This window comes from Anabrus simplex, chromosome 8 (assembly GCF_040414725.1).
Source record: "Anabrus simplex isolate iqAnaSimp1 chromosome 8, ASM4041472v1, whole genome shotgun sequence".
NCBI lineage: Eukaryota > Metazoa > Arthropoda > Insecta > Orthoptera > Tettigoniidae > Anabrus > Anabrus simplex.
The window spans coordinates 186,790,543-186,803,098 of NC_090272.1; the positions used below are offsets into that span (position 1 = coordinate 186,790,543).

The 12,556-nt window shown below is 43.2% G+C and overlaps 1 protein-coding gene across 1 annotated transcript in view; it reads left to right on the plus strand.

Moving 5' to 3' along the window:
* Positions 1-12,556, plus strand: part of LOC136879360 (glutamate receptor ionotropic, kainate 2) — a 473,995-nt gene that overhangs the window by 380,925 nt on the left and 80,514 nt on the right. The window contains exons 7-8 of the mRNA XM_068229090.1: positions 4,302-4,466; positions 11,767-11,919. Coding sequence (XP_068085191.1) covers positions 4,302-4,466; positions 11,767-11,919 — 318 coding nt within the window. The remainder of the gene's footprint in view (positions 1-4,301; positions 4,467-11,766; positions 11,920-12,556) is intronic.

Sequence of the window (12,556 nt, forward strand, 5' to 3'; positions counted from 1 at the left end):
AACGTCTGTTGAGGAATGGCATCCCGTTCTTCCTCAAGAACCGAAACAAGAGAAGGCAGTGTTGTTGGACGCTGAGGTCTGGAGCGAAATCGATATTCTAACTCATCCCAAAGATGACCCATTGGGTTAAGGCCGGCACTCTGGGCAGGCCAGTTCATTTCAGGAATGTCATTGTCCACAAACCATTGCCTCACAGATGCAGGTTCGTAACAGGGTGCGTTGTTATGCTGTTACAATCATCGTCTCCAAACTGGTCCTCTATTGTACGTAGTACAAAATGGTTTGAAATGTGTTCATATCCTCCCACATTTAGAGTTTTTAAGCATAATACGGGGACCACACCCTAGCAACCCCCATATCATAACACCATTCACTCCGGCCTTCACTGTTGGCATTACACATGATTGCAGGTAACGCTCTCCAGGTATTCGCCAAACCCAAACCCTTCCGTCGGATTGCCACAGGGTATAGCGCGATTCATAACTCCAAAACACTTGTTTCCAGTCATCCAATGTTCATCTGCGTAGCTCTTTACATCACCTCAAGTGTCGCTTAGCATTGACTACAGAAATGTTTGGCTTATGAGCAGCAGCTCGACCATAGTACGACATTCCTTCTAACTCCCAACGTACAGTTATTGTTCTGACTGAACTGCTGGTGACAATTTGGAACTCACGAGTGATTCCTTCCATTTATTTGTTGCGATTTTACATAATGCTCAATAGCCTCTGTCCGTCATTAAATGAGGTCTGCCTGGTCTTTGTTTATCTGCGGCTGTTCCTTCACGTTTCCACTTCACAATCACATCACCAACAGTCTACCTGGGCATCTTTAGAAGGTTTGAAATGTCCCTAATGTATATGTTGCTCAGGTGACATCCAATGATTAGTCCACGTTCGAAGTCACTGAGCTGTACCGACTGACCAATTGTGCTGTTCCTGATTCTCTACTGACAACACAATACTCCCCGCCTCTTTTCATACTGGCGGGTCCATCTCTCGTCACATCTAGGGTTCAATTCCGCATTACATAGGATCGGATGGTGTATGTAGTGTACTTTCTAGTTACATACATATGAAATACATCGGTTAAAATCACAGGATAAAAATTGTAAGACGCGTTCTTCAAACAACGTTATATCGTTGTCTGACACACTAAAATTTAAATCAAAGACAAATTATTGTTTACAGAATAAGTCGCGCATCTTACAATTAGCTTTATTATTTTTTACCACGAAGATGTCTGAAATGTTTATGAATCTTAACAATATGTAACCCCCGTGGGTGGGGGTGGCTGAATAACATTCACCACATCTCCTGTCTGTCGTAAGAGTTGACTAAAAGAGTCCCCAAAGGCTTTTAACTTGAGAATGTGGTTGGCAATCACGGGGCCCTTATCTGAGTCCTGGTATTCTTTCCACTTACTTGTGCCAGGCTCCTGAATTTCAACTATCTGATCCGAGCTCGTTTGGTCATCTCGTGTCCTTTTCCGACCCCGACGGTATTGGGTTCTTAGGACTAGAGATTTCACGTTATAAATTTCATATTAGAGCCCGTATTGTCAAAGTATCAACTTGTGAAAGTTTAGATTTTATAATTCCACCTTTACAATACTGTAATTGTCTTTATCACAAAGACTACATTAAATTACACTCGTGAAACATGTTTCGTCCTCTTATAGGACATCTTCAGTCACAAATACAAATACATAACATTAAAAATAAGGCAAGGACACATTAAAATAAGTAAATGCAAAGTCTTTGTATACTGTGACGCGGCGTGATAGCGTCTTGTCAATCTTCAATGTTAAAATGGTGCGGTGAGAACATGATATGAAGCATGAAGTCCAATTAAAATCATATGTAAAAACTGTTGTTCAAAACAACGAATTGTCAATTATAAAACTCCGTAAGTGGCTATGCAAATAAAATTATGTGCATGTTGTACATAAAACAGTGTTCTGGTGATGCCACATTGTCACTCAGTTAGCCTTAGCACTTGAGGTGGAGTGGTCGATGTAGGACGGGCAAGGAGGTGAGTGACAGGATGGGCACTTAGATCACATTTAACGGCATTTTATTCTTCAGTTCATTCATATTTTCTTTTTCTTTTTAGGTCCCTATTGTCAACACACAATCAGGTTCAACTTGCATCAGTATAACTCCATCTCCTAATCAAGAAATCTATTACAATGTGAAAATGAATGACTCTCTAGTCCTTCGCCCTTCGTGGTCCTTGTCTTTCCTTGGCCGATACTTTCATTTTAAATCACCCTCAATTAGTGGCAGACTGGACTACAGTGCAGTTCCCTCAGCTGATTATATATATCTCCTCGAGAGAAAATTGTTCTCTACTTGGAATGATGAGTGGAATATCTCGTCACGATCACGAAGAAACCACTATTATCAAGTGCACCCTTTGGTTCCTTCTGCTCATTGGTATAAGAAACCTTCCCGTTCCAAAATGTTTATAGTCACCTCTTTCTTCCTACTGTCAGAGCGATGAAGGAGACATGAATCACATTCTTTGCATCTGCATCCACCATTTTGACCAGTCCACTACTGTACTCATGAAACTCGTCTCACTGGATTACTCATTACCAACAAGACTTGCATCTCTACTGGCTGGATCAAACAAGCAAACGCATTGATATCTATTCTCTTTGAAGTGTACACTCTTTGGACCTTTCTGTGTACTTTTGTTTCATATATATATATGTTCTTTTGGGACTTCCTGATGTCTTTGTCGAATAATAAAACCATAGATTGAAAATAAAATTAAGATTTTGTTCTAAGATATACTAATTGACGGCGAGAATGGTATTTGTCAGAAGAGTCTTTTTGGGGGGGGAGGACCTACGAGCAGACAAGAGGTTCAGAGTCCGCACATGGAGTCCATCAACGCTAACTGCGATCAGCAGCCTACTGGTGATGGGGAAGAGCGGGTGATTATGAAATCAGGTGGTGATTATGTCACCAGGTCGGGCAGACTGGTGAAGCCGCCCCGTCGGTTTGCACTCTGACCTGGATTCTTAGCCTAAGTAACTAGCACAATGTATGTTTCTTGTACACATTTAAAGTAAAATAAGTAGTCTTAGATTTTGAGTAATCTAACATACTTTTGTAAAAGTTTATGTACCCCTTACTAGTGGGGGGAAGTAATGATATGTATGCTCTGTGATGTGTATGATCTTTGGACCCTTCTGGGTTCTTTTGTTTTATATATGTTCTTTGGGGACTTACTGTTGTCTTTGTCGAGTAATAAAGCCATAGATTGAAAATGAAATTAAGATCTGGTTCTCGGATATATAACGTATGAAGTTTCATATGCAGACATGATATAGGCTTTTGGGCTTATGCCGTGTCAAGAAAATAAGGAGAAATTCTTTATTTCTCGCAGAGAACTATGCTCTGCGTCATCAGAAGAAAATCTCGACTGTGCACGAGAAAGGCTTCTTAATAAACCTGATGACGCAAAGCACAGTTCTCTGCGAAACGAAAAAGAATTTCACCTTATTTTCTTGACACGGCATACGCCCAAAAGCCTATATCAGGGCCTCTCAGGGTGCGTGCCCCTGGTGCAGGCACTGTGCACGGTGCAAAAGACGAATTCGCTTGGTTGACTGGAGTGCAGACCTCCCACTCCTCGATTTGGAGCAATAGCGCTGTCTCTCTCTTTCCCCACGCCTGTCTCGCTCGCTCCCCCTGTCTCCTTCTTCCTCACATGGTCCGTACCGCTCCAAAACCGAGCCGAGTTGAGCCGAACTTAGCCGAGTAGCCCAGAGACAAAGCGTTGGTCCGAGCCGAGCCGGGCGGGACCGACGCACTGTGCATAGGACTTCTGCGCCGCTGTTTGCACGGGTGAGATTTTGGGCGTTTGAGAGGCCCTGGCCTATATTATGTCTATAAGTGCGGGCCGTGAAAGCACCAATGGCAACTTTTATATGTGTTTGTACAAGACCTACAGTTATCAGTTTGACTCCTCTTAGTGTGTATCTGTTTTATTTGTCTTGTGTTTGTTTTCAGGTTTACCTTAAAAGGAAAGACTCAGTTACTCTTATAATATTGTAAGTCTTGTTTTTTTCATTTTGTAACATGTAGTCTTGGCTAAATGGACACAGTCTGGTAGCCCAATAATAAAAAGAAATCTTCATTCTTTGAAGTGCCGGACCTCTCTCACTTTCCCTCCGATTATTCTTAATAGAAGTTGGTTGCCCAGTTGTACTTCCTCTTAAAACAATCACCAGCACCACCGCTTACAAGGTGTACTTCACCAAATTAATATAGTATGTGTTGGTTTCAGGATATTGAGACGTTCGACCTGGAGGACTTCAAATACAATTCCGTGAACATTACAGCGTTCAGACTGGTGGACGTTGATGACAGCAGAGTGCAGGAGACTCTGGAACAGATGGAACGCTTCCAGCCAATCGGACACACCATTCTCAACAAGAGTGGAGTCATACAGGTGCGTAGTCAGCGCTGTGGTATAGCGCAATGCGTGCATGGGCCCAAGTGGTTCTTCATTTTTGCACAAACTACAACAGATGGCATTGCCGGAGATCAGTGTTCATTCATCCGTCATTCTTTCGTGTCGTAAACCTCCATGACGGTCAGCGGCGAGCAGTAGCACGGTTCCGCTTGGAAAACGATCATGGCAGAGTCAAAGCCAACGAAATAAGCAACTAAACTCATATTGAATGATGAAAAATCGATTTGCTGATTTCAAAAATATGGAAAATGATGTTGTTCTTCTTTTTGTAAGTCGTATCTACATCCAACCTGCAAAGATAATAAGAGATGTGATTTGCAGTTCGAATTGATATCGGTGCAAGATGATATATGTTTTAAACATCTGTGTCACGGTAAAGTTGGTGTAGTTGTATCCAAATAATTTTCGTTTGCTAAGCACATGAAATCGAAAGCTAAAAGTTTGGCTTCTACATTTTTGTGCGAACAACTGTTTTTACAAATGAACTGTTCCAAGTTAAAATACAGATGTTTGTTCTTTTGTTTTTTGCTAGTGTTTCAACGCGACACTGACACATGGAAAGTTTTCGTTGACGCAAGGAAGGGAAATGGCTAGGATTGGGAAGGTAGCGGCCGTGGCCCTAATTAAGTTACAGCCCCAGCATTTACCTGGAGTGAAAATTGGAAACCACAGAGAACCATCTTCAGGGCTGTCGACAATGGGATTCGAACCCACCAACTCCCGAAAGCAGGCTCACGGCTACGCGACTCTAATCGCACGACCAACTCACTTGGTGGATGCCGTTTGACTGAAGAATATTTGTTGGCACAGCTGAAAACAGGTTTAACTGAAATAAACCAAGATTTTATTTACATAATTGGAAACTTGAAAGAGACGTAATCCAAGGTAAAATCCTATACCTTATTATTTGCTTACTGTACAGATAAACTGTAATCACTCGTCCGTTTGTGCCTCTATCTACCTGCCGTTCCGAACTACGTGGTGTCTGTTGGCTTTGCGGGTTGCTTACAATATGGTTCGGGGTTTGCCCATACATGGTCTAGGGCTGGGGTTCTGAACCTCGGGTCCATGGTCCTTTGGATGTCCGTAAATGGGACTCAGGGGGTCTGTGAAAGTTGAACAATTTTAATGTGAACAGCAGAAGGATGAACTTAAGAATTAACTTTATTCAACTAATCCCACTTATTTCTGAGGCCACTAAAGCCACCCGGCCTCATTTTGGTATTGGCCAGGTGCCTTTCCTGGCATCACGTGATTTTTGAGATCAGAATCTCAACCCAGGATCGACCGAGATTTGAACCTCAGCAGTCGGTGTTGAAAATATTAAAAATTAATTTTAAAAACTGCTAACATTTGTGTCTCTTTTACTGTAAATGCGTTTCAAAATGGGTTCGGATCCCACTGGTGTCCGGTTGGCCATTTTTGTTCTGTACTTAACATCTGTTCAACATGTACTGAATGTACGTAACACGACCTAATAGGTTGAAAGTCGGTTTCGATTACAATGCGGTCGTGAAAATTCAATATTAATCGACTTGGCCCTCAACGGGCGACTTAAACGCACTCTACAGTGTGATGGCAGTAGTACCAGACCTGTAGCTTAGATCCTTTCCAACAGAACTAAGATAGCCTTGGCCATCATAGCTCAATTGGTAGAGCAACCGACGCGAAATCGGGAGGTTGTGGGTTCGGACCCCACTGGTGTCCGGTTGGCCATTTTTGCTCTGTACTTAACATCTCTTTAACACGCACTGAATGTACGTAACATGACCTAATAGGTTGAAAGTCGGTTTCGATTACCAAATGACTTCATGAGTTTAACCGAGATCCGTGTATCAGTACAAACTGTATGTAATCGCCCACATACTGTAGAATTAAGTTCTTTTCGATCAATTCGACGTATACCATTTTATAATCGTCATCGTGTTGACAGAAGACGGGGCCATCCAACATCTGAATTGGGGTTTGGATGAATGGCGTAATGTCATGCTTGCAGATGAAACACGGAATAACTTTCACCGAGCAAGTGGCTGCCCGGTTTGGATCATGTTCTTATCAGCTTGCATTCGGGAGATAGTGGGTTCGAACTCCGCTGTCGGCAGCCTTGAAGATGGTTTTCCGTGGTTTCCCATTTTCACATCAAGCAAATGCCATGGCTGTACCTTAAAAAAGGCCACGGTCACTTCCTGCCCACTCCCAGCCTTTTCCTATCCCGTCGTTTCCGTAAGACGGTGCGACGTAAAGCAAACTGTAAAAAAGAAGATACTACTTAGACCGGACACACGACGAGAAAGATTGTGGAGACGTAAAGGACGTTCAAGATGTTCAAGGGGTGCATGAATTTGGAGGTGGTGATGTAATGTTTTGGGATGGGATTATGCATGGCCATCAAGGCCCCGTAACTCAGGCGGCAGCGCGCCGGCCTCTCACCTATGGCTTCTGTGGTTCAAATCCCGGTCACTCCATATGAGATTTGTGCTGGACAAATCGCAGGCGGGACAGGTTTATCACCGGATACTCCGATTTTTCCTGTAATCTTTCATTCCTGCAACACTCTCCAATATCATTTCATTTTACTTCTCATTCATAAATCGTCACCCCAGAGCAATGCGACAGGCTTCGGCAGCCGGCACAAATCCTATCCTCGCCGCTAGGTGGGGCTTCATTCATTCCTTTCTCGCACCGGTTGAAACTGGAAACAGGCTGTGGATATTCATTATGCATGGCTATCATACACCATTGATACTAATTCGAGGGACGTTAACTGCTCAGCAGTATGCCCTTGAAATTCTTCGACTACTTGTACATTATTATCATGTACGTAGAAAGGATTATGGCGCTGAATTTATTTTCGTCAACGACGCTGCTCACCCTCATCAAATTGCATCAGTCAGAAACTTCATGAGACAGGCGGGCATCAAGCATATGAGTTGGCCACCTAATTCACCGGACATGAACTGCATTGAGTATAAATGGAACAGGTTGAAAATGGCAGTTTTTGATGGTCCACAACTTCCACAGACACTCTCAGAGCTTGTTTAAAGTTGTACAAATGGAATGGGATATCTTCTTCGTCAATATGACGTCAGTTTACTGATCGCAAACATGCCACAGCGCGACATGAAAAATATATTCCATAGAACCTGTTTTTTTACATCACACCCACCAACAACTTCGAAAACATCCTCTACCGCCAATAGCTGACTTCACAATGTGTATATTTGTATCTATAATACATTTGTCTTAGTGTTCTCTAGCAACATTCTGTAGTTGTACAGTCGAGTGTACGGGTTCTTATCCATATAGAAACAGTATTTTGTGATGATAATTAAATGTTTAAACGCCTCTGCCAACCCCTTATCTGTTGCCAGCAATTCCCTTGTGTTGAATGGCAGCCTACACTTTCCCATCGTTCGTAAAGTCTAACGGGCTCAAGATACCTAAACGACCAAGTTATAGCAATTTGATAGGCTGGAAACCTTAACCAATATTCAGAATAATCATTTTGTTATCGTTTAATTATATGTCAATAGGTTTTCTAGAAAATGAGCTAAAAGCAAACACTTCCCGCTCTTCCATGTAGTGCTAACTTCCTTTTCACCAAAGTATCTTGCAGTCACCCTGGACTGGGCCTTAACTCGCAGGACACACTCCACGATTACTGCACAAAAGGTCTCAGCCCGGAACAACATCCTCCTTAAACTTTGCTCGACCAAAGGGAGCGCACATCCAACAGTACTGAGGACATCTGCTTTGGCTCTCAGTTTCCTTGCTGCAGAATACATAAGCCCTGTATGGTTGAATTCGGCTCCAAGAAAGCGGGTGGATATAGCTTTGAATGAAACCTGCAGAGTAGTTACAGGATGTCTTTATCTTCTGACAGGGACGTTTTTTCCTTCGTATGCCTCCTTTAATTGATTCATCCTTAACTTAATCTGGTTCATTTTCTACATATTCTTTTTTCCTCTTCTCCTTGCTGCCCCATACTGTAATATTTAATTTTTACTATACTATACCTACTATACCGTTACGTATGTGTTATAGGCCTATCTGTATTTATCTTACTATGTCTAGCTATATGTTCCTCTCTTCGTTTTACGTTCAATCTTTAATTTTCCACGTTTCTTTTGCCTTTATGTTTTGTTGTTAATTGTTGTGTCTCTACAGTTATTTTGTTAATTTTTAACTTTTCCTCTATTTTTATCATTAGATGTTTTTCCTTATGTTCTTCCGCTTATTTGTGTTATGTTTGCAATGTGCTACACCATTGTAAATATACTTTTCATTCCGGAATTCTGTAATTCGACTTCTCGCTGTTTTGGTTTCCCAAATAAATAAATAAATAAATAAACCGCTACTGAGAAACTTTACTGTCTTTCTGGGATCACTCCCACTGATATTCGGAGGGAAGTAGGAGGGCAAAGACGGCGAAAAACAAGATTCACCCGCTACTTGGACTTCTACAGATCCTAAAAGATCAAAATCAAGAAAGAGCATCCTCCACGCCTCTACCACTTTAAACAAATCATCGGCAACAGCGCGCCGAGATCTATGGCGAAGCAGGGCACGGCACCTTTCGAAGTGGATGGTACTCCATGAATCTCCGCCTCCTGGACATCAACACAGCTGGGCTACTTAGAGGTCACTTAATCGTTTGAGGAGTGGTACTAGAAGAACTAGGGACAACCTCAAGAAGTGAGGGTATTTAGAAAAACAGACAGAACTTCTTGATTGCGCGCAAATACAAACTGCCCCAAACATGTATAACTGTCAAATATGCCCTATCCAATGTACACTTCAAGACCTCATTCAAGTGACCAGATTTACACACATAACATGGGGAGCAGAGCCTAACATTCTCCGTACATCTGCCCTCGCCCTGGATTTCTCTACTGCATACTATGCTGCTCCAGTCTGGAGGAATTTCGCTCATATTTGTACAAACCAAGTGGATGGTGCCCTCCACGAGACAGGTCGCATTGTTACAGGCTGCTTACGACGAACTCCTGTTTATATTTCCACTTATGGAGTAGCACCTCCAGATGTTAGGAAACAAGTTGCTGCAGAGATTGAGAAGAAGAAGCAAGAAACAGATCCAAGACACCCAATGTTTGGACTTCACGCCCACCCATCAAGATTGGAATCGAGGAAGAGCTTCCTACAAACGACAACATCAATCCCATCATCAGCCAAATCTTGGCGAAAGGAACTCTGGAGAAGGAAGTCGCCTGTAGGATTATCGGAAGTGAAACAGAAGCCAGCTGCAGGACATCATCTTCAATATGGACACTGGAAGACGCTGAACAGATTAAGATCTGGAGTGGTACGATAATGAAATGTCGAAATGACGTATGGCTTTTAGTGCCGGGATATTCCAGGACGGGTTTGGCTCGCCAGGTGCAGGTCTTTCTATTTGACTCCCGTAGGCGACCTGCGCGTCGTGATGAGGATGAAATGATGATGAAGAGAATACATACACCCAGCCCCCGTGCCATTGGAATTAACCAATTAAGGTTAAAATCCCCGACCCGGCCGGGAATCGAACCCGGGACCCTCTGAACCGAAGGCCAGTACGCTGACCGTTCAGCCAACGAGTCGGACAGTGGCACGATGAAAAACCAACTTGAAAAGGTGGGAGTACGGTGATCAAGATTTGTGTGAGTGTGATGAAATGCAAGATCATGGACACATTCTCATCTGTAGAAATCTGTCTAAACCATGTACTTAGTATGAAGAACTTGGTGGAAGCCAATGCTATTTGCTTTACGTCGCACCGACACAGATAGGTCTTATGGCGACGATGGGATGGGAAAGGCCTAGGATGTGGAAGGAAGCGGCCGTGGCCTTAATTAAGGTACAGCCCCGGCATTTGCCTGGAGTGAAAATGGGAAACCACGGAAAACCATCTTCAGGGCTGCCGACAGTGGGGCTCGAACCCACGATCTCCCGATTACTGGATACTGGCCGCACTTAAGGAAGCCAATGAATGTGCCATCTCCACAGTTGAATACTGGAAAAACAAAGTGTAAATAGAGTAGTTTCAAATATATTGTAGTCATTTCGGACTCGGATAAATAACAAGTGACCAGAGGGAATTGCTGTCGCTGTGGATGGACGCACGAATTATATCTGTAAAGTCCCATATATTTGCGTAGTTGTAACGTGTAAGCTATATTTGTATTGTATCATCGCTCTGACAAGAAGAAGAAGAAGTATGTAGGGTAAACTTCTGTAATTTCCCTTGAGATGAAATCTGCATATAAATTCATGTTTACCGAGCTCGATAGCTGCAGTCGCTTAAGTGCGGCCGGTATCCAGTATTCGGGAGATAGTAGGTTCGAACCCCACTGTCGGCAGCCCTGAAAATAGTTTTCCGTGGTTTCCCATTTTCACACCAGGCAAATGCTGGGGCTGTACCTTAATTAAGGCCACGGCCGCTTCCTTCCCACTCCTAGCCCTTTCCTGTCCCATCGTCGCCATAAGACCAATCTGTGTCGGTGCGACGTAAAGCAACTAGCAAAAAAAAAATCATGTTTCTGTCTATTTTCTTCTTCTTCTACCGTTCTTCCCACACCTGTGGGGTCGCGGGTGCGAACTGTGTCACACATGTGGATTTAGCCCTATTTTAGGGCCGGATGCCCTTCCTGACGCCAACCTTATATGGAAGGATGTAATCACTATTGCGTGTTTCTGTGGTGGTTGGTAGTGTAGTGTGTTGTCTCAATATGAAGAAGAAAGTGTTAGAACAAACATAAATATCCAGTCCCCGAGCCAGAAGAATTAATCAAACACGATTAAAATCCCCGACCCGGTCGGGAATTGAACCCGGGACCCTCTGAATGGAAGGCCTCAACGCTGACCATTCAGCCAATAAGTCGGACATTCGTTTTTCTGTCCATACTTTTGAATATTGATCTGGTACTTGGTTTTTATACCAGAGAGGACAAATTATAGCCTATGTCGGATTCAGTTTAATGTCTGTCTGTCTGTCTGTCTGTCTGTCTGTCTGTCTGTCTGTCTGTCTGTCTGTCTGTCTGTCTGTCTGTCTGTCTGTCTGTCTGTCTGTCTGTCTGTCTGTCTGTCTGTCTGTCTGTCTGTCTGTCTGTCTGTCTGTCTGTCTGTCTGTCTGTCTGTTACGGCATAACGGGAGAACGGATGGGCGAATATGCTTGAAACTTGATTTAAATTTAGCATAAGGACAAGTAGCATTCCATGAGCTTGACTGTGCAACCTCAGTCAAGCATTTGTTCCATGCATACGACTCTACTTGTTGCAGGCTGAACCAGCTCTCATGTTCGATTCTGTGTACGTGTTCGCCAGAGGACTGGCAGCACTGGACCGGAGTCATATATTACGTCCTGCGAACCTATCCTGTGAACTGGAGAAACCTTGGGACGACGGTCTGAGTCTCTACAACTACATCAACGCCGTAAGTAGCAGATTCTAGTAATCAAATGAACTAGCTAACCATTAATGTGCAAGTTAATGTTATTTAACGTTATTTGTTTTACGTCCCACTAACTACTTTTACGGTTTTCGGAGCTGCCGAGGTGTCGGAATTTAGTCCCGCAGGAGTTGTTTTACGTGCCAGTAAATCTACCGACACGAGGCTGACGTATTTGATCACCTTCAAATACCTCCGGATTGAGCCAGGATCGAACCTGCGAAGTTGGGGTCAGAAGACCAGCGCCTCAACCATCTGAGCCATTCATCCCGGCCTTAAGAGACAGAAATACTGTTATCACCATTCTCGGATAATTAATTATCGTATAACTGTGGTGTATTTGTTGGTGTGTGTGTAACCAATGTCCACCGAATCTGAAACTTTGTTCCGGGCATCGAATTAAAGAATGATCCCTACGCACAAGTGCCAACTCGGATCCTTAGAAGAACTGTACAAAGCAGTGAAGCCTGACTTGGATGATAATATATTCAATAGCTCAGTTTCAGACACAAATCACTGAGGCAATTAGCCCCGAACTTCCACTACCAAGTATTCTCACCAACAGATTAAATGTTCCTTCCTTAGCTGCTGGAGTTCCGTAGCTGTAGGTTGAGAGCATTCA